The sequence below is a fragment of the Heptranchias perlo genome, chromosome 18, assembly GCF_035084215.1.
Source record: "Heptranchias perlo isolate sHepPer1 chromosome 18, sHepPer1.hap1, whole genome shotgun sequence".
NCBI lineage: Eukaryota > Metazoa > Chordata > Chondrichthyes > Hexanchiformes > Hexanchidae > Heptranchias > Heptranchias perlo.
The window spans coordinates 20382490-20409421 of NC_090342.1; the positions used below are offsets into that span (position 1 = coordinate 20382490).

The 26932-nt window shown below is 40.7% G+C and overlaps 1 protein-coding gene across 1 annotated transcript in view; it reads right to left on the reverse strand.

Annotated features, from left to right (window-relative positions):
* Window positions 1-25410, reverse strand: part of wif1 (wnt inhibitory factor 1) — a 29105-nt gene extending 3695 nt beyond the window's left edge. Inside the window, exons 1-8 of the mRNA XM_068000057.1 lie at window positions 25154-25410; window positions 24144-24283; window positions 13457-13565; window positions 10017-10157; window positions 8398-8493; window positions 6306-6401; window positions 3269-3364; window positions 159-254 (exon numbers count right to left, since the gene is read on the reverse strand). Of these exons, the coding sequence (XP_067856158.1) occupies window positions 159-254; window positions 3269-3364; window positions 6306-6401; window positions 8398-8493; window positions 10017-10157; window positions 13457-13565; window positions 24144-24283; window positions 25154-25292 (913 nt within the window). The 5' untranslated portion in view covers window positions 25293-25410. The remainder of the gene's footprint in view (window positions 1-158; window positions 255-3268; window positions 3365-6305; window positions 6402-8397; window positions 8494-10016; window positions 10158-13456; window positions 13566-24143; window positions 24284-25153) is intronic.
* Window positions 25411-26932: the final 1522 nt, after the last annotated feature.

Sequence of the window (26932 nt, forward strand, 5' to 3'; positions counted from 1 at the left end):
ACTGCTAGATACCAGGAGGAGGGTTACAACTATCTATTTTGTTAGTCTGGCTTACAGAATTCTTTTAATAATCAAATAAAGAAAACAAAAACCACAGGCTAAGGTGTACTAAGCGGTTTGAAAAGAGAACGGTTTTATTTTAATAGGAAGATACTTACGCTTAGAGCATAGATCACCCTGGTAACCTTTAATGCATTTGCATTTGTTTCTCCCAGTGCATTTCCCTCCATTTCTGCATGGCTGGCGACATTTACCTGCACAAAAGGAAGATAGCAAAGTTCTGCATTGAGAACTTTATTTTCCTAACTACCTAACGTATTTCAGTTACTCTAAGAATAAACTTTACAACTATGTAGAACTAAGCCCAGTTTATGAAAAAGATTTCAAGCAGAGGATGCAATATAGGAGGCACTAGGATCTAAAATATATTTTATCCAAGTGACCCAGGACTAAGCAGCTAACAGTCATGAGTGAGTTATGGCCTGGTTCATGAGAAATGTATTCTCATATATATCTTGTGTTTGTAGTACTCATTCCCCGGTTATTTTATGCTTGCATTATTGTGTGCCATCTTTAAAATTAATTTACTGTATATTTTAGTGGGAACTACGACATACATTTGTAAAGTGAAGCACCTTTAATATGGCAGAAAGATGCAAGATGCTTCAGAAGGTCAGATTGAACACCAAACAGGAAGTGGGAGAAGATTCGGAGAGGTGATCGAAGGCGTGGATGAAGAAGTAGTTTTTGACGGTGGAGAGATATTTAGTAAGGCTTAGGGAGGAAATTTCAGAATGCAAGGTCATGAAGGGGAGTGTGGGGGAACACAGTAGTCCAGACTCAAAAGAAGGCATGAGCTGAAGCTTATGCATGGAGGAGAGTATTGAGGTAGGGTACAGCGAGGTCATAAAGGAATTTGTAAACAAGAGTGAAGATTTTGAAATCAATGTGCTGGAGGATGGGGAGTCAGTGGATCCCAGACAGCTTTGCGGAAACAGGCGACTGGACCAAGTACAGGATATGTGGTGGATAGCACTGGAGCTGGAGTAGGTCATTCAGTTCCTTGAGTTCATTTCACCTGTCTATTAGATCATCGCTGATCTGTATCTCATCTCCATTTACCCGCCTCGTCTCCATATCCCTTAATACTCTTACCTAACAAAATTCTATTGATTTCAGTCTTGAAAATTTCAATTGAATCAGCATCCACAGCCTTTTGAAGTGGGGGGGGGGGGGAGTAAGAGTTCCTGATTTCCACTACTTATTGTGTGATCTTGATAGTTTTTAGCTAGAAGTTCTGACTCATCCCAGACAGTTGGACAGGTAATCAAACAGCACTGCAACAATTATGGAATCAAGGTGGTAAAGACAACATAAAGCTGCATGCTACTGGCATACACATCAAATTGACTCAACACTTATGGATAATGTTACAAAAAGGCAGCATGTATATGAGGAATAAGAGATCAAGGATGGTGCATTGGGGCATGCTGGAAGAAACCATATAGACGAAGGAGGAGAAAAAATTGTAGGAGTGATCGGATTTGGTTACGCCTTTGGAGATGCTTAGGTGATGTTGAGGTTGAAGGATTTCCACTGGGGCAAGTTAACATGCAGAGTGAGTTTAATTGAGGACCAGAGGGTAGAAAAGTTGGACAGCTGGTAGGGGAATTTAGGTGTATGTTAAAATTATCAAGAAAAAGGACTTCCTTGGTGCAGAAGCTAAGTTAGAAAAGTAAGCAAGAAAATACTGGCAGGCTCGGGAGGCTGAAAGGCAATGAGGACTTTGAAGGAGGGGGGGAGGAGTGGTAGAGGATGAGGTGCTGAAAGGAGAAAAGAGTGCTGGAGGATTAAGGGTCCAGGTTGAGATGGGATTTGGGAGGTGAGAGCCACACTAATTTGGCCAGGGAGCATAGTGAATGTGCAGCAGCGAGGGGAAGAAGAGTCACTAGCAGTGAGCCAGTTTTCAGTCAGACCTAGTATGTTGATGGGTTCATCCAAAATAATATCATGGATGGGAAATGGACATTTTGCAAGCCAATGCAAAGAGTGGACAGTCAACAGAAAATCCAGAGGGGTTGGAAAGGAGAGCCAGCGAGAGTAGAGTGAAGGATGTCGAGGCTTTAACCCTCAAAGAATGAGGTGGATCGGATATGTAACAGGAGAGAAGGATGATGTAGTTTGTGTTACTGTGGAAGAGGCAGTTAGTGCCATGGTGGATGCCTAGCTCGTTGCGGCGGAAGTTGTGTGCTCTCAGCAGGGACTCAAGCCTGGGATGGTGGCAGGAAAGGTCAGCGGGGGAAAAGCAACAAATGTGGAGAAAGGCTGGGAGGAGCATGCAGTGAGATTGGGGGTGAGTGGGGAGTGTTATCCAGAGATCAGGAAAGGACAGAGGGTTGAAGAAAAAAAGACGGGCAAAACAGGAATGAGAGGTGTTTGCACAGGGAGGGAGAGGAGCTTGGGTCCAGAGTGGCAGCAAAAATACACTTGCAAGCAGATGCAAGGTGCAATATTTGGTATAGAGTGATTAAAAAAGACTTCATTTTTCTTGATAAATTCTACGTATTAATCGCTGATATGTTTTTTTTCAACATGAGCTTCAAGATATTTGATCATTTAAAATCTAGCATTTCAATCAAAAGATTACATTCACAGCTGGGAGTTGAAATCACACTGTGATATTAGTAAGAAAAAGGTTACCACATTCTTATGTAATTCCTTTTATTGCTATTTTAATGTAAGTGGTTAAAGTAAATGGGGTAACGTCAGAATACAAATATGTTAATGCATTCATTACTAACTTTGCATAACATGATTTTGACCCATTGGTTTGTTAATTATATTTGAACTACAGCAGTAACATCATGTAAACATGACTTTAATGCTGTGGCTCGAATATAATTAACAAAGCAATGGGTCAAAATGTAAGCACTTTAGTGTTTACATTTACATATACATATTTGACACTTTTTTTAAAAGATGCAATGGTTAATAGTTTACAGATTTTTTTATTTTGTTAGTCAGATCGAACTTATGTCGTTTGCCATCATGTGAAAACTTTTGATCTATTCAATCATCTGTCAGTTGACAGTTGAGTTTATCAGGCAACCACTAACTGCAAACAACAGCATCAAGCAGAAGAGTAAAAGTTGCAAATAGTTTGGTGACTATCACAAAAAAAAACATTTTCATCAAACACATAACTTCCTGAAAATACATATAACTAAATAGAAACTGGTCAAAGTAAATGTACAAGGTTGATACTGACTGATTTCACACTGATCCCCTTCATATCCTGGTGAGCAAATGCATTTGGCAGGGTGGAAGCACGTTCCACCATTGTAACAGGTTGTGGTGCAGTTTGCTGAAATGAAAATCAATTGCAAAATAAGATGCTCAATATAATTCTCAAAAACAAATATTAGAACACAAAAAATTTACATCTGAAAAAACTCCCCATATAGTAATTTGAATTAATGTCCTTCTTTAAAGTACAGTCCTAGGCAGCATGATTAATAGTCTCACTTTCTGTGATACAGGTGTATAACATAATGGAGGACTAACATAATGAGTGAAATGCAAGTTCAACCACCCTACTACTGAGTTCCCTCTTCTCAGTCATGAGAACACATTCACAAGTATAAATAATTTAATATCAACCATTTTACTTAGAGAGTCATACATAAGTGTAACAGACATAATGTGAATCTATTGCACAATGGCTCAGAACATGGAGGAGTCCAGCTCCAACTTGTGTCGGGGCTTCGCACAGAGCATGAAGCCCCTTCTGTCCAATGTGGAGCAAGTGGTCAGCTCCATGATGACAATGGTGCCCACCATAATGGAGCCTCTGCTAACAGCTCTGACAGCTTCCATGGCAGCTCAGACCGCTGCCATCTTGGCTCTGTGGCCAGTGTTGACAGGGGCTTCCAGATCATCACATCAGTCCTGCACTCTGTTCTCATGCAGAGCTGAAAGAGCGCTGAGGCACAGTCCCAGGAGAATGGCTTCAGCTCCATGGATGACAGCATGCCTGCTCCTTCATCACCCAATCTGCCAGTGCCCTTGTTAGTGCCATGAAGCCAGCTGGGCCAGACTGCTCTGGCCCATGCCAAGATGCTGCAGGTGCCAGCTGGGCCTCAAGGCCCAGATCTGCTCAAGGTCGCCCACCACGGCCATCTGAAGTGTTCTTGATGGAACCTCAGCAGCCTTCCAACTCCTAAGCTGTAGCCACCAGGGATACACTTGGTAGGAGCACTAAGATAGGTAAACGAGTACAGAAGACACAGTAAACGTGCTAAAGGGTTGCACAAGATCCTTAATTATTCCTGTTAAATATTATAAACAGATGGAATTGAGTTGTTGGACTAATTGTTTTTTTCTAGATTAGGTGTTGGTGTTATTTGTAGTGAAGTGAGGGCTAGACCAATAATGTGGATGAAGCCTAGTGTCCTTTGGGAAAGTGATGTAGATGTTCCTCCTGGCGTAGAGAGCTTTTGTGGCCTCCCAGATACAGCGATGCACAGAAAACTGGGCGATGTCGCTGATGTCACCTGCTGCAGCTTAGAAGGAACCCGCTGTATAAAAGTTAAGGGCCACTGCGGCCTTGACAGCCACAGGCAGTGCTGTCCATTTTACCCGCCATATTGGTCCCTTGGACACCCACTTTATGCCTGGAAAACGGGCGCCTCGTGACCTGATTTCTATGTCAAAGATTCTAATCAGCACTACTAAATGTCAATTTGATGCAGACAATATATTATAACTGTAATTCTATTTTACTGTCGGGTGAAAAGAGACTCCTTGAAACAAGAGCGCGCACCCTTACTAATAGCTATAGGCTAAAGTTTTTGTCAGCAGTGTTGCTATATGAATGCTTAATCATAAAAGTGTGAACCTGTTTATATTATGCTTCCATTAAAATAGGAATTTATTGTATTTTAAGTGTTCATATGAGTACATCAGCGTCAATAATTTCCAGGCTTGTGTGTGTCTGTCATACATAATGTGGTTCTTTTGCAGCAAAACATGTGTACTGAGGAGTGCAGCTAATGTTATTTTGTATGTACTTTAAAACTGCTGTTAAATCTTCTGTTGGATTTTACTCTGTTGATTTTGTAATGTAAAAGATCATTATTATTTGTAATAAAAAGCACAGGTACAAATAATAACACTGACATGCCCTTGGAGGCTGAATGTAGGGCTATAATGAGTATACTTCCAGTATATGTGAACAAATACGTAGGTCAATTGGCTGTTTGACCGGGAATTTCCTTGGAGCTGATCACACTCCCCTGCCGTAACTTCAATGGAAATGCAGTGGAAACCTGCACGTCCACCAAAATTAAGGTAGCGGAATGCAAGCAGTACTGAGGAAATTCTCGGCATTTGTGTTACATGTGGTTTCCTGGGGCTGAATAGCTCAGTGATTCGGCACATGGGTTTAAATTTGCTCATAGATAGGTTGAAAGTCTTCTCTCTCTGATAGCTATAAGGTCCTTTGTGAAATATGTATGCGTCTGGCAGTCTCACAAAATTGCCCAAAACCTGGCACCTGATTGGGAATTTTTCATTTCTCACAATAGCTTTGAGTGAGGTTGCCATTGATACAGCAAGGCAGCTTTACTGAGATTTGGGTTATGGCACATTATTAAGTAGAGGGAATTTTTGTCTGCATTTGTAGCATACAGAGCACCCTACACTGCTCCATATGTATGGGATAAAGTACAATCTGAATAATAAAATCATGAAACATGATGAGCATTACATTTTCCTTTTAACAAGTTCCAAAGGGAGTGGAGCAACAGCTGATAGGAACGTACTTGGCTTCTCCAGTATTCGGATATTTTATTGCCAACTCTCCCTCCTGACTCTTGTCCAGGTTCCCACTACTGATTTTAAGTCTCCTCTCCCTGTATCTATCCTGCTGGGGCTGTCGCCAATTTTAAATCAGTACCAGGAGTCTGGCCTGAAATTAGGAGTAGGAAGGAAAGTTGTTATTTAAATATTATAGCTGGAAGAGCTGAGTAACAGCTGACAATGGTCAGTTGATAACAATGCATACTCCAGAATGAACAAATATCACTGTTTCTCTTATAACTGATGACCACATTTTGTAGGGGGGGGGGAGGGGGATATTTCTATCATTCCAAGTACACCTTGGTGTTATATTTGACCTGGTGGTGTTCAGTGATCACACTGCCAGAAGTGTTCGACTCCCCAGCGCAAACATCCCTCATCATGATAAGAATGTAAATTCATCAAAATATATAGGAATTAAATAAAGGAAATAAGTTCTCTTTTACCTTTATCACAGTTAATACCAAAGTATCCAGGAGGACAGATGCACAACCCTGGACTGACACAGAGTCCTCCATTCAGACATCTGGGAGCACACAGAGCTAACAAAATGAAACAAAAGGGAAATTTTAATAAACTTGTGGAAATGCACTGATTCTCAGGATAGCATATTCTAGAAATGTTTTACCAATTAATTAGTTGTTCATCTCAAAGAATCCTTTTAAAAAAAAAATACACTTTTTTCCCCCTTCTTGCTCCACTTCCGTTTGCTCCCCCATTCTAACTGAGACAGCCGACAACCTGTGTCCAGGACTCTGCCAATGTGGAAGTGGGCTGGAGTAACCTAAAGTGCCTTAAAATATAGGGGTAAATTTACTCTCAGTGTGATGCCTCGCCAATAAAAAATTTGAAAACAGTCCTCACTTGCAGCTCTTCAGCCTGATCCCACATACTCTGGTGGGGTGAGCGGTGGGCTCAGTCCCAATATAATTGCTGGGTTCGCTGGCTTGTGCATTTTAAGGCTAACTTTGTACATCTTATTTTATGTTGCACATCGTAAAAGTAAAAATTGAAAGGACTGATATTTCGGATCCTTGTGCAATTTGCCCAGGTGTAAAAGTCAGGAAAAAGAGACTGAGCCCGGATCGCCAGGTCTCTGCCCCTTAACGTTACCCCAGGATTTCTGGGGCTTTTCCTGTTGGGTGGAACAGGCCCAATGTAGATGAGGTGGTGTTCCCAATCTTCCACTTTATTCTCTGATTTGCTCGCTGGCTGGACACCTCAGGGCAGAAGTGCCTGAAGAACATGAACAGTTCCATGGGGTTCCCAGGAGCAGGCTAAAGGTCTGCAAGCTAAAACTGTTTTCAAGTTTTTAACACTTCTTCCCCCCTCTCTACCCGCGTCCCCCCTCCCCCCCCCCCGCCCAATTCAAATGTTCAATCGGACCTTATGGCCACTGTTCTCCATCGTCAGCCAGAAGGTCCCAATCTCCAAGCCCTCAGAAGCAGCTGCAAGCTTGAGAGGGCTGCAGCTGCACCTCATTTTCCAACCATTTCAACTAGGGGCAAGCCTATGGCAAGGACAGGAAATCCCAATGATCCTGGGGCTGGACAGCAGCAGCAGACTTCAGGAGCACTGCTGCTGTCTAGTGCCAGGGAGACTGGTGGGGTGGGGCGCAGGAAGTGTCAACTTGAAGTGTCTAGATTACTTCAGATAAATAAAAGAATAGACAATGTTCCTTTTGTTGGCCTAAGTAGGCTAAATTTTAAAATGCCACAAACAAGGTAAAGATGAACAGACCAACTGGGCAATTTTTACAAGATTATGATTAAGTTGAAAATAGACAAAAATAATTCACATTTTAGTTCAAATTACCCTCTGCACTATCAAAAATTAAACTTGCACCACATTTAACTTTTACATATCCTAGAATTTTTCTAGTAGTAAATGTATTTTTTGTAAACGTGGACAAAGGCCACAATATGCCAACTTAATCATTGGTATGGATTTGAGGTAAGCTGTACAAATCTGTGATGATTGTCCTGATTAGATATATTTGGTTAGGTCCTTCAGCCTGAAAGAGCAGGCATAATCTTGAGACACACAGTCTAATAGGGCTGTTTTTTTTGTTATAGGATACAGGTGAACTTGAAATATTTTCATATTTTCAAACTTCTAACATAATACTTTATTTTAATCCACTATTTTTGCTTAAAAAATAGCTCAAATAGTTTTAGTTTAATTTATTTATTCATTTCTAAATTTATTCTCCTGCTCCTTTAATCTTCTCCCTCCTATAGATTTTCTGCACCACATCCCTGCCAAGAGGCCAGACAGTACAGCTCTGTGACTGGCTGCTAAAAGGTGTGTGAGAGCCGCCAGGTGATTTGCTTGCCAACTTTCCTTCCCTTCCCAGGGTAGCTTGAAGCAACAACTTGAGAAAAAAGGCATACTGTCTCATTGAACAGAGAGCAGTGTATCAGTTACAGAACTGATCAATCTTTGATACATGCATAAAACTTTGTTCATCTGATTATACCGGGTTAAAAAATAAGCACAGTTAAATGATAGTCTGTGGGCTTCTGTTTTAAATGTTACCTTTCTCACAATGTGAGCCATAGAATCCATCGGGGCACTCACAGACTTGTCTCTCTGTACAGTAACCTCCATTGCGACATCCCCCTGGGCATTTGGCTTTGCACACAAGAAAAAAATTGTCTGTAAATATTCAATAACTAATGCACATATAATTTTTGGTGCCTTATTTACATAATTCATAAATACATAATTTCTGAAGTAGGACAAATATGTAGCAATACGGGTAAGTAGTTTTCTCTACACCAATTAATATAAGCACAGATTCAGCGTAGTTGCATTTTTCCCAAAATTGCAGCCAGACAAGGTACTTTCCTGCTCTTAATAAATGATTCCATAATTTGTGGGGTTTTTTTTCAACAGAATGACTATTTATGTTTAAATACCAAAGGTTTAATTTAAAATTTGTATTTATAGCCTTTTATTATTGTTAACTTTTCTGGTCAGTTTTTAAAGATTCCAAGTACAAAATATCCACTATTTACACAATTCTATCACTAGACTAAAAAACAGAAAAACAACACATTCCCACAAAAGGAAAGCATATACATTTCCTTGGGTGGAGGGGCGAGGCATGGGACATATCAGGGTGGAATCTCACTCTCTATAATCTTCTGCTATAAGAGTAAAACTGATTACCTAAAGCACAACAAGTAGATACCTAAAGCACAACAAGTATATGGATAATGATAGCGTGGGCCCTGAACTGCTGAAGACTCGATAGGGTAGATGCTGAGAGGATGTTACCCCTCATGGGAGAATCTAAAACTAGGGGGCATACTCTCACAATAAGGAGTCGCCCGTTTAAGATGGAAATGAGGAGGAATTTTTTCTCCCAGAGGGTCGCGAATCTTTGGAATTCTTTACCCCAAAAAGCTGTGGAGGCTGAGTCATTGAATACATTCAAGGCTGAGTTTGACAAATTTTTGATCAGCAAGGGAGTCAGAGGATATGGGGAAAGAGTGGGAAAGTGGAGTTGAGGTAAAAATCAGATCAGCCACGATCTCATTAAATGGCGGAGCAGGCTCGAGGGGCCGAATGGCCTATTCCTGCTCCTATCTCTTATGGTCTTATGGAACTGCATATTTAAAGAAGGACCCCGCTTCCTCCTGCGGGAGTCCTGCTCGCCTGCTCAAAAGAGCAGGTTAAGATCGGGACATGGGAAAGCAGTGGGATCAGAGGGAGTAAGTGACTGGCCTCGTTTTAACTGCCTCTTCACCCGGTTTGCGCCAGGTGGGTTTAAAATCGGGGCCTATGTTTCAGTGAGAAACCTCAATTTAAAATGATTGAGTACAGATTAGAATCATCGTTCACGGCTACAATTTTATTTAAATCAGATTATGGATTATACATTGTTAAAATAGGCATCAACTTACCCTTGGTCAAGACATTTCTCTGTTTAAAGAATTAGGTTTCTATAGTGAATGTTTTTTTACATTTATCAGGTGTTGCATTTGTTTTATTTTTTTTCATGTATTCACATTTCTAGCAAGATTATTTTACAAACCACTAATCTGAAACAGAAAAGAATGAATTTTATAAACGTACATTTTTTAACTTGTTTATAGCAAATGTATCTGAATGGCAAAGGCAACATAATAATCAGGAAAAGTTTTGTTTACCTCTTTGACAAGTTTTGAAGAAAATTGCATTATGAGGTGTTCGAAGAACAACATTCCCTTCAACATCCATAATGACCACCGTGACCTCAAAAGCTGCTACACCATCCTGGCTGCCAAGGCAAGGAAATCCAATCTGTACAACTAAAATGTCATAACAGCTTATATCAATACTGAAAATTACAAAATCATTCCTTTTCATGATCTGTATTTGCACATTTAATATATTAATATTTGAAAAAATTCCAAATGTTAATTAGAAGGAATGTTGAGGGGAAGTACTCTGATCAGGGCACTTCCTTCCTTTTTAATACTATATACATCCTACCTACCAGAAATGACTTTGATTTTTTAGTTGAAAAAGCAGTCTTGTTGCAGAAATGGAGCCCCTGAAATAAGGCATCTCCCTTTCCCCCTCTGAGCTCACTCTGCAGAGAACACTGATGGGATGTGTCCCAGAATGACTCCATAGGGAAAAAGTGGGCATTGTGACTTCAGACTGGCTTGAGATCTGCTTCTGCTCCGTGGGACCCAGGGACACCATCTCCCAGGGTGCCTTGTGGTAGAAATTAGTCTGGGCCAGTGTACAGGCCTTGGGCTTCATCTACATCTTCCATGCCTCCACCGGCAGCTCTCCCCATGAGAAAAAATGAATCTCGGGCTGCCAGCAGCGGACCTTAGGTAAGTTCTAGGAGGGAGGTTGGAGCAAGCAGTGGGAGGTGGGGGGAGGCGGGGAGGTGGAGGGCTTATCACTAGCACTGTGGAGTTGGGGGGAGCACTCCTGGCTTCACAGAAAGGTTTTTTTAAAATATAAGCAGTTACCTTTAGTGGGCAGCCACAGGGGCCGCTGAAGAATCCTGAGCAGGGCAGACCCAATGCCTGCCCTGCTTATCGGGAACAAATTTTGCAGAGGGCCAGGACCTACTCCGTTAATGGTAGGGCATTGGGGAGAGTTATAGAACAAAGAGATCTAGGAGTACAGGTTCATAGCTCCTTGAAAGTGGAGTCACAGGTGGATAGGGTGGTGAAGAAGGCATTCAGCATGCTTGGTTTCATTGGTCAGAACATTGAATACAGGAGTTGGGATGTCTTGTTGAAGTTGTACAAGACATTAGTAAGGCCACACTTGGAATACTGTGTACAGTTCTGGTCACCCTATTATAGAAAGGATATTATTAAACTAGAAAGGGTGCAGAAAAGATTTACTAGGATGCTACCGGGACTTGATGGTTTGACTTATAGGGAGAGGTTGGATAGACTGGGACTTTTTTCCCTGGAGAGTAGGAGGTTAAGGGGTGATCTTATAGAAGTCTATAAAATAACGAGGGGCATAGATAAGGTAGATAGTCAAAATCTTTTCCCAAAGGTAGGGGAGTCTATAACGAGGGGGCATAGATTTAAGGTGAGAGGGGAGAGATACAAAAGGGTCCAAAGGGACAATTTTTTCACTCAAAGGGTGGTGAGTGTCTGGAACGAGCTGCCAGAGGCAGTAGTAGAGGCGGGTACAATTTTGTCTTTTAAAAAGCATTTGGACAGTTACATGGGTAAGATGGGTATAGAGGGATATGGGCCAAGTGCAGGCAATTGGGACTAGCTTAGTGGTATAAACTGGGCGACATGGACATGTTGGGCCGAAGGGCCTGTTTCCATGTTGTAACTTCTATGATTCTAGGGGTCTTCCATCAGGCGTTAGCCTCTCATTAGCATATTTAAGGGGCCTAAAACCTGTTTTAGGCTTTGGCCCAGCATGCCTAAAAAATAGTCCCCAAGAATTTAGCAGTAGGACCAAAGCCTGCACAGAATGAGTGCAGATGGTCCCACCGCTAAATTGGTATGCTTTGCACCCATTTTATGCTCTAAAAATGGGCGCAACACATACCAAATTCTACCCGTTTGACTTCAAAGAGGTACTCGGGCTGCTCTAAAGTCATGGCCCCCTGTGCTGCTTATGCAGCTGCTTCTGGACATGGACTTCATCAGCAACATCACTAAAGCAGCCTAACAGGGAACGAGACCCTGCTGAAGAGGCTTCATGACATTAAGAAAATTAATATTTTTTACTAAAACATCAAAGTGATTTCAGGTAATGTACATTATTTACTTCTATAAAAAGGGACAACATTTTAAACAAAAAATACTATTCACAGCCTATTCTTCCTCCTTAATAGCCCTATCCACTGAAAATATTGAGAAATAATCTTAACTTTATTACCAAACTAGCCTCAAAAGTTACCAAACAATTCCACATTGTATTATACTGGACCTCACTGATATTATCTCTGGATATACTTGAACGTCCTTCTTGAAATTTTTTAATGAGTGTTTTCTTTCAGACAATATGGTTTTTGATTTTATTTTGACACAATTCCAGCTCATAGGACAAAATACAGGGGTTCTGTAACTTTAGTATGGAACTGAACTGTTGAGCAAGTAATATTAAACAGTCCCAACTTTACAAGATCATCTGAATTTCTGCCACACAGTAAAGCAATCTTTGTAGTAAAGTGATTTTAGCAGTAACAAATTGGATCAGTTAATTATAATGCTACGATAAGAGAAGTAATTTTATTAGAGATCGTCTTGAAGAGCTTTATCATTAAATTACCTGGGATTTAATCAATAAGTTCAGAAAATTTGTAAAAATAAATTCATCCTGAAATACATAATCCATGCAAGCTACATTTCATTGAAGTTTCTTTTTGAAGTATTTCTTGAATTGAAAAAAAATCTAGTAGAAAGTAGAAAAATGCTGCAAGAGTCAATGGCTTCACGAGAAAAGGGAAGAAAACTGGAGGGGCATACTTTAAAAAAAAAGAATTACAGATTTATTCTCCCCTTCTGACGATGCTGATTAGTGCAGACAACCCTCCAGTGCCTTACACTATTCTTTATACGTGAGCCTAGCAGAGAGTGTTGCCAGGTAACTGAAGCATGGGTGGGGCATCACAGTCAAGCCCTACCCTGTCTTCAGATGCACAATCCAGCAGGGGTCACTGTATAGTGATCAGGAGAAGGAGCTGTTCCAAATTTATTCTTCCTCCCTTGCCAGCGATGCTGGGGCCAATTGTAGTACTCAGCTGCTGTCCAGACTAAGATCATCTAACTCAGCGCAAACCAGGGGATCAGACCTTAAACTCTTCCAGTCTCATGGCTCAATGCCATGTCAGACCCATGGAGCCTTTGGAAGAGCAAAAATCACATTTTTAATTTGATTTTTTTATATCTACTGATATTCAGTTTACTTTGTTTCATTGTTAATTATACTCACGACTGAACATCTTTTTAACCACTAAATCATGAAAAAGCTGTTTTACAGTTTTGCTTTCCAAAATGGTTTTATTTAGTATAACTAAAGCAGGCAGGTGGTAGTTCAAAAGTTCAGACATTTAAAAACAATGTACTTAATACTGAAAGGAAGTGAAGAACACATAAGATTTACTGACCTGTGGCCTTGTGTGAGATTGTTGCTCGCAATGGAATGTTCACAGTTGGATCTCCCATAACATCTTTATCCAATGACCGAAGTGATTGGAATTCATAAAAATACAGAGCCTGTAATGATCATTTATAGAGCTAAAATTAAGTTGTTTTCCAATGGTTCACTTTTCTTACATGAACTGCCAAAAAATATATTTTTCAAGACTTTACAAATGAGTTCTATGTAATTTTCAAATCTAAAAGGATCACAACTGAGTATTTTAGAATATTTCAAAACTTGTCCAGTTTGTGTAAATTCAGATTATCAATGTCACCTCTGTTTCTTTCAGGTAAATGCAGTTTTGTGGTTATGAATGTGTGCGCGCCTTACAAAAACATGAAGCTGAGTTTCCAGATGGCCCAGTGAGAGAATGTACATCCTGGTGTAGTACTGTCCCAGGTTGAAACCCCAATCTGTGCTGAGTTAGCTGATCTCAGCTAGGGTAGTAGTAGGGCTACGGCAGAGGCAGTGGGGGTGGGGGGTGGGAATTAGTCAGGTCTCCCTCCTAATTGCTATGGAGTGACTCCTGCTGGAAATTGCATGTGTGGATATATTAGATAAAGACAGTGTTAGGTGGGATGTGATGCCCATTACAGTTGAATAGCTCACCAGCATTCACTGTCTACAGTCACATATGGGTAAGGTACTAGAGGGCACTTGTGCCTGTGATACTGTACCCCAGAAAGAGCCACCACTTCCAGCAGAGGAGAGGGAAAACTGTTGAAAAATGTGTGAAGGGTCCCAAATTCGAAGCTTGGAATCAAACATCTCAAATCCAATTCAAATCTAAACTGGAATTTTGTAACTATACGCTTTAATGCAAAAAACACATTCCAAAACAAAAAGATCACTGTTATGAACTATAACACTTTTAACAACATAATCATATTATGAAAAGAGAACAGGAAAGATTAAAATAAAGGTTAGGTTAAAATGGTTTTTAAAAAATAATTTACTAGTTATAAATCAGAATCTATTACTTTCTCACTGGAATGGCTCAACAAAAGAGCCAAACCATTCATTAAGATGTCTGAAAGAGAAGATGCATGAATTCAGCCTTAAAAATCAATTAATGGGTTTAATAAAGTAGTGCCCTATAACACATAAGATGAATGCTGTAAGTGGGGTCGCTGAATTTTCATCATATATGGATTCGGAGCCCTTATGATCATGTTGACATTGGTATTCTGCTAAATTTTAATGGGGAAAGGTATGATTATTATTAGAAATTCTGTATTTCTGGTTGTAGATGGTCTTTCTATTTCAAACCCTTAATCATCTTAGGAAAAGCAATAAGTCACACATTTAAATTCTATCAGAAATATTTGGATAGGATAGGCAATATTTTCAAAACGTGAAGTCTAAAGGAAGAAACATCTTAAATGGCATTGCATTTGATGCCAGAACAGTTGTATGAGGTATCTGTTTCAGGTTTACTTTATAAATAAGTTGATTATTCTAATTTCACTAGAAAACATACAATCAGAGGATGATAGACAACCTTAAGTGTTCACAGGTAGTAAACTCCCATTGGGGTTCAGGTGAAATTATAAACTGTAAATAAAACTTGGATGCTTTACAATGTCATTTGCATCCCAACATCATTTCTGGCTCATAATCACTCCTGGGTATCTTTATTTTCTGTATTATATATAAATATGCTAAGTGGGTCACAACATTCCATTTCAAAATGCATTGAAAATTCCAATGTCAGGCTCCATCATTTGAACAAAAATGAAAAAGTGTCAACATGTACCTGCAGTACCAGTTATGCCTGTAGGTAGCCCTGCAAAATGTCTGATTTTTCATATTAAATCTGTTAATGGTAACGATAGGATGCCAAAGGCATTACTTGATATGGAAAACCTATTACCCTGAATCGTTCTGTACTGCCACATACTGGCCACCTGGAAGACTGCACCTTCACTCATTCAGATGAATGCATTTGGAAGAAAATTTATTCCCTCTTACCCCCCCCCCCCTCGCTGAAACGAACTGGGGATTGGTACCTCCTCTTACCCCCCCCCCTCCAAACAAAAATAGCATAGAAAATTGTGATGGCTGATGAGCACCACCCCCATTACTACATATCATATAAGGCTCCCACTAACAATAATTTTGAGCTTGCAGGGAGGGAAGGTTCCATATCCCTAACCCTTCCACTGAAAAGACTTTTGGGGCTTTGAGGGAGGGAAGGTTTAGGTCAACACCGGAACAGGCCAATGATGCTCTGTTGATGTATGGGCCAAACTTGGACTGGTCTTTAGCTCCACCTAGGACCAGAGAAAGAGAAAGATACAAGGGTGAGAGACAGATACAGACATTAGGGGAGCACACAGAGATTCAATGAAACAGACACTGGGAGCCAGAAAAAGACAGAGATTAGGGAACAGAGAAAGAGAAAATGTTATTGGAGAGCCAGAGCTGGGGGGCAGGCACAGAGAGGGAGACTAAGGAGGACAGAGAAAGAGAGAAACTGATAGGCTAGAAAAAGTGAGATTGCCAGCACAGTGACACAGATTTTTAAAAATTTGTTCTTAGGATGTGGACAACATTGGACAGTCAGCATTTATTGCCTACATAGCGTGGAACTGGAGTCAAAGGTATGTCGGACCAGGTAGGAGTGACATTAGTGAACCAGTTGGGCTTTTATGACAATCTAGCAGCTTTTGATGGTCAATTTTCTGGTGCCAGCCTATAAATTACCAGATCTACTGAATTCAATTATCACAATTTGCCATGGTGGGATGTGAACTCAAGACCGCTGGGTTACTAGTCCAGTACCATAGCCACAATGTTACTATACCGAGAGGCAGAGAAAGATTAGGGATACAGAGAGTTTGGGGGACAGGGTATAGAGAGATGGAGGTGACAGAGAGACTAAGGGTACAGAGAGAGATTAGGGTTGTAGAGCAAGAGTTTGGGTACAGAGAGAAAGATTTGAGGGACAACAACAACTTACATTTATATAGTGCCTTTAAAGTAGCGAAACGTCCCAAGGCACTTCACAGGAGCGATTATCAAACAAAATGTGACACCGAGCCACATAAGGAGGTATTATGACAGATGACCTAAAGCTTGGTTAAAGAGAGAGGTTTTAAGGAGAGTCTTAAAGGAGGAAAGAGAGGTAGAGAGGCGGAGAGGTTTAGGGAGGGAATTCCAGAGCTTAGAGCCTAGGCAGCTGAAGGCATGGCCACCAATGGTGGAATGATTAAAATCGGGGATGCACAAGAGGCAAGAATTGGAGGAGTACAGAGATCTCGGAGGGTTGAAGGGCCGGAGGAGCTCACAGAGATAGGGAGGGGCGAGGCCATGGAGGGATTTTAAAACAAGGATGAGAATTTTAAAATCGAGGCATTCCCAAACCGGGAGCCAATGTAGGTCAGCGAGCACAGGGATGATAGGAGAACGGGACTTGGTGCGAGAAAGGTTTTAGACAGAAAGGTTTAAACAAACATGGAACATTAGGGAAATAAAAACTGGGGTTGTGGGGACAGAAAAAGAGGCTGCGTGACAGAGAGACAGATTTGGGGACAGAGACAAATTAATGGGGCAGAGATATAGATGGAGGTACAAACAGAAAAAGAGAGATTGTGGCACAGAAAAAAAGAAACATTCGGGGGACAAAGGAAGAGACGGCAGCGAAAGACAAGCAAATTGACTGACAGAAAATAAGACCAGGGCACAAACAGAAAGATTGGAGGAAAAATATAGATAACTAGTCTGGGAGGACATTGAAATCCGGAGACACAGAAGGGACTATAGTTGTCAACCCTCCTGGATAGTCCTGGAATCTCCAGGAATTAAAGATTAACCTCCCGGATATAGCTGCGAGCAACCCGGGAGAAAAATCATAGAGTCATTAAAGAAATTGTGTATTTTTTTCCATTTTCTTTGAGCACTTTCCTTTATTAGTTATAAAAATATTGGAGATGGGAAAAAACGGCTGTTTGTCTGACAGTTAAGAATCATTCAGTTGGGTAATGAAGAATCTGTTCGCTTTCCAATTAGCGTGGGAAGGCAGTGCGCCGCAGGACAGATGTGTTGGGCGACCAGTGGTGGGAATACGGAGGCGGAGCAGTTGGTGGTCATGTAATGTAACCTCCCTGAACAGAACCAACCAGAGTTGGAAATCCTAATAAGGACAAAGAGAAAAACACAAAAACACTTCACAAAAAAACATGATTTCTAAGAGAAAGCATATCTTCGAGAACAAAAGAGGCATAGTTACAGAGGGCTATAAATTCAGCCACGTAGCACCTGTTTTTTAGGCGCTACGTGGCCTCCTAAGGTCCCAAAATGGCATCCAGAATGGGTGCACGTGTGCACCGGACGCCACCTTGGTAAAGGCATTTGCGCACACATAGATAACAAACGCCGGTACCATGTAAAGTAAGGAGAATATGCGTTAAATTAGTGTGCAACGCTGATTTAAAGGGACAGGTACGATTTTGGAACTTCACGCGCTAGCTAAAGCACTGTCTTAACCATGCCCAACTGAACAGGTCGTGGACGGCCTGGAGGACACCCCACCAGCACTATTTAAAGGGACCATGCAGGATTTACAGGTTGGTTGCTGGATTATTGCTTCTGGCTGCTGATGCATTTGTACCTGTTTTTAGAGGTCTCCTATACTTGAATACTAGGACTAGGGGACATAGCCTAAAAATTAGAGCCAGGACTTGCAGGAGTGAAGTTAGGAAATGCTTCTACACGCAAAGGGTGGTAGAAGTTTGGAACGCTCGTCCACAAATGGCAGTTGATACTAGCTCAATTGTTAATTTTAGATCTGAGATTGATAGATTTTTGTTAACCAAAGGTTTTAAGGGATACGGGGCTAAGGCGGGTATATGGAGTTAGGTCACAGATCAATCACGATCTCACTGAATGGTGGAACAGGCTTGAGGGGTTAAATACCACTGCCACTTCTTGCCTCCTGTTATGCGCCACCTTCTCCTGCAAGAAAACGGGACGTTTATCAGTGAGTGTCCTGCAGGATATTTGGGTGATGCGCCTGTCATGGTTGACTAGCTGCCAGTGTGTGTGACCTGTGAGTTGTGGGTCTGCGGTTTGCAACAGTGGTAATGCGTGAGAGTGAGAGGAAGCATCTGATTTGAAGAGTTGAGTACTGATTGAAAGAGTTTGTTGGTATGTGGATGATGGGGGTGTAGTGCGTGGAGCAGTGGATGTGGCTAGTGGTGCAGTTGGTAGAAGATGCCACTTGACAGTTGACCTCACTCACCTTGACCACTCATGTCAAAGCATTGAACTTCTTCCTGCACTGCATCCATGTTCGTGGTGCCATGCTCCTGGCACTGACTTCGTCCCCTACTACCTCCCACTGCCTCTTGAGCATATGTCTGGAGGGCCTCTTGCCTCCTTGCGGATGTAGGATGCCCTTCTTTCTGTCCACCTCTTGCACCAAGACCTCCAGTGCATCAGCAGAGAACCTTGGTGCAGGCCTGATATAAACTCAGATCGGCAGATTGGTGAGGTTTGGCTTGCAGAGTGGAGGATGTGAGATTTAGTAATGCGCAACCTTTATTCAATGTTTTAACATAACTCAACAGTTTGTAAACATGGGGTTGGGACCTGCATCTGTGTTTTATGTGTGCAATGTCTGATCTCCATTCAGATTCCATGCAGACCCGTATCTTATATATTGCAAATAAGAGGTGCAGGCTGCCTTTAAGAGGTGCAAGCCACTCACGCGATATCGGGGGGCCCCCTGCTGGTGAGAAGCCATTCAACAGTGCAGCCAGGCCTGGCTGCTCACCGGAATTGTAAATGGCCAGGCAGCATGAATCTCACGTGCTGTCTGCACCACAACGACCGGGTGCAGGTTAGTCGTGCACCGCAACCCCTGTGCCCGGATTCAGGGGTTATCAAATTTAACCTCCAGAGAGCTCACAGCAACACAATTAAGAAGATACAAACATCAGGTGAGCAACACCACAGGAGATCTACTAGTATATATTGAAAAAAACCTTTTTGAGGGGCTCTGTCTGTATTTTGTTTTCCTGACAGTTGTTCTCAGATGGCAGATATGCTCCATGTAGCTGATACATGAGGAAGCCATACTGACAGACTAATGATTGTGACATTGTCACTGCAGGTTTATCAAGAAGTAACTAATAGTTGATTACCTCATTATTCTCTATGTAGGGGTAAATTTTACCATTTAGTGCTTGCAGCATCAATTTTAATGGCTGGAAAATTGTGTGGTCCGTGAACTGAACCCTGCACCTGAATTCCTGATATCTACTACAGTGCATGAAGCTCTACAGCAGGAGCAATAAATTGTAAAAATTACCCCTAAATATAAAATAATGAGGCACGATTACCAAGCATTAGTCTATCAAGTCTTTCAGATAACAGTTGTAAACTATTTGAACTTTGCTCTGAACCCCTTGATGAGATTACTGCCTGGAAGGTAATTTCACATGTCCAGTATTATTAAAAATATATACATTTTGGGGTGGCACAGAATGTTAGAGCACCAATGCTCATTCCACATAGTGACTAAATTCCTAATCCCAGCCATTAATAGGTATGTACATGCCATTTTAACTCTTGGCACTTGTTCCATGTTTCCCAGTCCACTTCCATTCCAACAGATGTGCCAATGTATCTGTCCACCCACTCCCATTTCCCGCAATAAAATGGAACTTTGCCCGTCTGCTTTTATGGTTACTGTGTTTTGGCAAAATCTCACACATATTGAAAAGATTCCCTAATAGAAAAAGAAAAGGTAAGACAGTACCTGTGAAGAGAAAGACAGGTTATGACATTACAGGTGTGTAACCCTTCATTAGAATTGAAGACTGAAAGATAAACAGGCATTTTACTAAAGTTGGAAAAATTGAAAGAAGAAGGAGGGGTGGATGAAGAGAATCAATAAACACATCAATCAAAGAGAGGGAGTTGTGAGGTAACTCAGACAGTAGTTCAACAGGTGTGAGTGAAGGCAAGTGGAACATCAGCAGCATGGACTGAGAAGGTTATTGGAAACAAGTGTGGGAAGTAGAGGAGGAAATCAATGGTATTTAAAATAGCTGAGAGGAGCAAAAAAAGTAAGAAATGGCACATACTCAAAAAGAGTATGTGCCATTTTGGCTTCATTTCCATTTATGGAAATATGGATGAGATACAATTATGATCCTCTTTTGTACTGTATAAATCTGAAGTAAAAATAGGAATGTACTGATGTTTAATCCCTAGAATTAGAAACAACCTGCTCCATGGTTACAGCATGATCCAGATCATTAGTCTTATACAATCTGATTTCATCAGGTGATGCTAAGAGCTACATCTACATGGATGCACAGTCTCTATATTTGGTTATGGAAATACTCAGCACTTGCCACTAAGTTTAAGCCATGTTTATCTGATTTTGTTTCTATGTCCCCAGATGTATTTTGGAAATTTTAATTGTTACCGTGGCCAGTACGAGTGCTGATTAAAAGACTGATCCATATCTTTCTACTGTGATGATGCCATGAATGCTGATCTGCCAGTTTGACTGAAATTAACAATTAAACAAGTTGTTTTTTTAAAATCAGTATTCTCATGTCCTAATGAGCCACATGAATCTGATGAGAGAAAGTTCACATCATGTGGAAAGGTTAATCCAGCTGTTGAATTGTAATCATCATGGGTAAGTCATCTAGGCTGAAGTAGGCCATGCTTCGTGCCTCAAACTCTTTGTTCTTAAGCCCCTAAAGATAGCTTTGAAGTTCAGGATGAAATCCTCCTAATATGCCATTACCCCCAAGCTGCTTTTTTTCTGATTATGATCATATGGAACAATAATCAGTCACTTGTAAATTTTTGGCCAAGAGAAAAAAGAACATTTTCGATAAATCTTCAGCCATTTAAAGTCTTCTAATCCAATAGAATTTAACACATATTACTGAATACTTATAAAATGCATTTTAATAAAACAGAAAATGGACATGAAATTTCAGTTTGTTCCCAGGGTGTAGTTGGACGGTGAAGCTCCCAGAAGATAATCGCCTACCTCTAATCCCAGAATACTCCCTTCCTTCACTAAAGCACATATTTGATCAAAGGTAAAGCCATGGGTTACTTCCTTTCTTGTTGAGATTAATGACCTTGGATACCTGGTTCTTGAAGTATTTCTTGAGCCATGGCATGAAATCCCAAAACCCAGTCAAAAACATCAGAGTTGCGATGGGATTTAACTACTACCAGGTTACAATATTGGACCACCTCAAATGAGTTTGAAAGTTAAAAAAACAACATTTCTCTTTGTGGGTTGATTTGAGTTTTATTTTTGAAACTGAAAGCAGTTCTTTGCATAACTTCTACTAAAATAAACATAAGATGGAATACAGTATTTATTTCAAGACCAGCAGTTAAACACTGGCCGTATTTACTTCATGGTCAGTATTTGTAGTAAAATAGAACTTAAAAATAATTCACTAATTGTTGCCTGATGTATAATTTTACATTTTAGTCTTGGGGTCATTTTACTACTGTATTACTGTTAAGTAAATCTATAAAACACTTTCTAGATGTAGCACTATGTTATAGATAATATTTTGCAAATTGCTGCTATTTCATTTAATTTTGAATGTGCTTATCCTATTGAGGAGGCGGGTAGCAGAGAAAACTATACAGATTTGAGCTTTAAACAGAAGCTAGTAAATACTTGAGAGTAATGACAAGGAAGCAACTTCATCAAGGCATTTATAACCATCATATGAAACCTGAAAGGAGATTATATCCTTGAAATCATTTAAATATATATTACATGCTTTACATATATATTACACACATGTATATAATATACATATATATATATATACAAAGTTGTCACCACCATGAAATATATATATATATAATATATAGTGTGTGTGTAAAAGTGGTGATTTTACTTTGTTTTGGATCCTCCGTGGTAAATGCAAATGATCACCTTTCTTCATTGTCATTCATGCATGATGACGTCTAGACTGAAGAAATAATGATTGTGTTGTAATTACTGAGTGGTTGTCAAGTGATAATTAAGTGATTACCTGGAAATAATAAAATTAGTATATTATTACTTCCTAACCTTGCCTTCTATACTAAATCAAATCAGTCCCATCCTTTGAACATTGTTAAGCTGAAACAATGTCATAAAAATTCTACTGCCACAAAATTTAAAAATATAGATAATTTTAAATTATAATTCTTCACTAGGTTTTCTGTTTTTGATACCCTACAACCCAGCTATGATAATTTTAAATTATAATTCTTCACTAGGTTTTCTGTTTTTGATACCCTACAACCCAGCTATGATGTTTGCCAAATAAACACCAAGTTTGTGTCTGTATGATGTACAGTTCCAATGAAACCAGATGTAGACCACAAGATAACTATCAAACCTTCTTCTGTAGGCAATAAACTCTAAGTTTGGCAGAAGTCTGAGAAGTTTATCACTGTTATTTTCTGTTAGTAGATGGAACAGATGGCTGCCACATGCATATTGTACTGAATAAAGTGGTATCTCCTGGGCCCATTGCTTTAATCTTGGTTGGCATGCACAACACTAGGCTGCAAAATACCACAGTGGAACATGATAAAAATATTAAGACTTCAAAGGAGTTCATTTTCAACAAGAACCACTTTCTGTAAAACAAAGCTTACAAGCTACAGGCAAAATTCACATCCACATTGGATATAGGCCACAAACAAGGTATTTCTTATGTTTGGTGACATTACAGTTGAAAGGACAAGGTACTATGGAGGGGGGGGGGGTGAAAGGGGGAAACTATACAATTACATGACAGTACTGGGGAAAATAGCATCCAAAAATGAAAACACTGACCAATATGGATAGTAAACAAAACAAAATTGTTTTATATAACAAAATTGTTATATATAATAAATACTGGAATTAATTATTTTTCTTGCTGATTATTTACACCTGACAAATATATTGCCAATGTTAAAGCATAACAACAATGATTGCCTACTTTCTTTCATTATTTGAGCAACTGTCAATAATACTTTGTGAATATTTATTTACAATTTCATAGATTGTTTTCAAACTTCTGAATAATCTTTTCTCTTGCAATGGCTAACCAAATTAGGTATTTTATTTTCAACAATACTAATTATCTAAATAAATCCCATGACAATATCTATGTGAATGCTTGTATATCCATAAATATGTGCTACAGTTTTCATTTTGCAGAATCAGGGTCAGCATCTAGAATACAATCTAAAGTTGAAGATGCTTCTGATTTGCTTTCAACTGTTGATGCACTAAAAAAAAATCAATTCTAAAAAATCACCCACAAATCCTCCCAAAAACGTTATGTAAAAATGAAATACAATCTTTACTGATGCTAAGATTGTGCTGTGCAATCTTTACTGGTGTTAAGATTGTACCGTTGAAAAGCACACCATTAATAATGCATATCGTAGAATTTTCAAATTTATCTAAATAGATCAATGTTTTGCCCAATTCGTGTGTTATTAAATACGGTCAAAAATATTTTCAAAGTATATATGGTTGCTTAAATTACAGAATAATAACGTTTCCGCCCCCAAGAAAGCGCAAAGCTCACAGGCAAGACTTGCAGACATAATTAAGTCTCACATTGAAACATTTGTTGTGAAATCATGTTGGCTCCAATCCTTACCTGTCCCGTCGCCTGCCAGGTGAAATTGATGGCCTGGATGTTGACTGGAATCGCTGGCATTCTCTGTTGGGCTTTCCTGAAATCATGAGTGAACGGAGCCATTTTACCGTCGGCAACGATAAGAATATCCTCTTCAAAACCTGAAAGATGGTGATTTCAGGATGATTAAGAACTTAGGCCCAATATTTTGGCACCAGTTTCACGTATTTTTTTTCCGACAAATCGTCTGAATACTGGAACGTCAAATTTATAATTTGGCAGTTCGATATATTTCATGAATTTCGATATTGTGGATCATTTTAATAATTGAATAACACCATTTCCCAGATCCTTATAGACCACAGTAAATGTGTTTTTACATTATGAAGCAATCACAGCCTCTAACAAAGACCGCTACAGTTCCATAAAACTATTAGGAACATAAATAACTCTAGAAGTTTCAACCCATGTGATGCACATTCGTTCAGCAAACTTTTCTATTTGTGGCTATCACATGTATTCATTCGTAACATTCAAGATCGATGCCTATGTATTTAAATAATCTTAAAATGAATTTGCTGGATTGTGGTAAGAAGCCGGAATGGGTGCTTCGAACAACATGATGCACACAAACGATCAGCTATAACTCCAGGGGAAGGGGCAATATCAAAATAAACAGCTAAAGGAACTTTCAGGAGAGGCACCGGAGACATTGGGTGTGCAAAAAAAAAAGTTTTTTGGTTTAATTTCCATTCATTTGGCATAACTGTTCACTCAACGTTTTAGTAAAGTTAACTTCATACCCTCTGGTCCCATCCTCAGACGCTCGCTAACCTGTTTGGTGGGACCGCCCGCACATAACAGCAAGCATTGCCAAAGACAGCTCTGCCATCGCAAGTGAGCTTTGGAATTAAATTAAAAGGAAAGGCAGACATCGAACTCCGCTAATAACCTTTAAAACGCTTCCACTTTAGATGGAGGAAGTGTTTATGAATACTACATGGTAGGGACCTGGTAAGAATTGTGCTCACCTATCAAAACTCTGGCTTGATGAGCATCTATCCACATGTTGAGGCTCCCTTCAGGTTGTGTAGCTTCAGTCAGTAAAATGAGAAGTTTCACCGAAATGCAGAGGTTCACCGTCCGCACCAATGTCCCGGAGCAGCCCATCCTCAAGGCTTCCTTCTTACCCTCTTTCTTCCCCCTTTCCCGTTTTGTGCTCCCAATGATGCGCTTCGCTCCGCTCCCTCCGCTCCGGCTCCTCTCTCGGGTGCGTGTTGCTCGGCGTCCGAGTGAACGTGCCTGTGTGAGGGCACGAGCGCCGCGCGCTCCCGTCGGGCTCCGGAGGCAGAGCGCCGCGCGCTCCCGTCGGGCTCCGGAGGCAGAGCGCCGCGCGCTCCCGTCGGGCTCCGGAGGCAGAGCGCCGCGCGCTCCCGTCCGGCTCGAGACGCAGAGCGCCGCGCGCTCCCGTGGGGCTGGTGCTGTGCTGCAGCCAGTTTTGTTTTGGTTTAAGCCCCTTAAATAAAAAGGGGGGGGGGTTCTTTATTTAAGGGGAGAAGGGGGCTTAGGCACAAACGTGTCCCTTCACCGATGACACTGGGTCACCCCATGTCATCCTGACTGATCAATCACCACAACCAATTAAATAAGAATTTTACTATCCTTGTCCATCATGCACTCCAGTCCCAGTGGTGCCCACCGGTCGCGGAAAACCCCAAGCGAATCAGCAGACACCGCGTGCTCCTTCTCCAGGCCACCCGGGCATGGAGGATGCCATGGTAGAGAGGCAGGCAACCGGAGCGACAGCCCCCACGGGCCGTGTCTGGCCTGGACCTGTGGATGGTCACCTTGGCCAGGCCCAGCAGCAGACCCATGAGGAGATCCACCGCCTTGCTTGCCCCCCTCTTCACCAGGTGGCCAAAGGTCAGGAGCGTGGGACTGAAGTGCAACCAAAACCTGAGGAGCAGCTGCTTTAAATAGTGAAACAGGGGCTGCAACCTCTCACGCTCAATGTAAATGTGGGAAACAGACTCATGCTGCAGCCAGTTATGGCAATCTTAATGGCTTAGGCAGGATTTTTTTCTGAGGCAGGGGGGAGGGGGGACGGAGGTTGTACATGAGCTTGCCAGACCAAACAAAACTACTTTAAAAAGTCTATTTTTCAAATAGAAATTTCATAATAAGTTTCAAATAGAAACATTATTACTTCCATTAATCTAACAATTCAAATAAAGCAAATGAAAAGAAAAACGTCTTGGACAAAAACTCTAAAGCACAAAGTCCAAGCGTTAGTTATTTGTTGCTAGTCTATCAGTACTATTCACTGCAATATCCCAGTGAACATTTAGAAGTGCAAGCCCCAAATAATCAATTTTCACTGGTTGAATTGCGGAACGGACTAGTTCTGGAAGAACATCCTCTGTTTCTGTGTTCTATCAAGTGATCTAAGGCACATTCTTTCAAAAGAAGGAGTGGTCCAATAAAAAAAATCCTAGACGTTTTGGTGGGTGTTTGAACACCCTGAGCACCTCCTCCCCCCACCACCCATGCTCATCTGCACTCTCATGCAATCATTAAAGAGCATGTAATGTGTAGCAAAATAAACAAAAGCATTGTAACAGATTTCTCCCAGCTTTCTAAACTTACTTATAAGTAATAATTCCTCCCCTTTAGTGTTTGGAATGCAAAATGGGGAAAGGGGATTTGGTCTATTAAGAAATGCATATATCGTAATCAAATAAGTTGCTTTACCTGGGACATTAGAAAAGAAATCTTGTAATAGGCATGACATATCCCATAGATTTATGGAC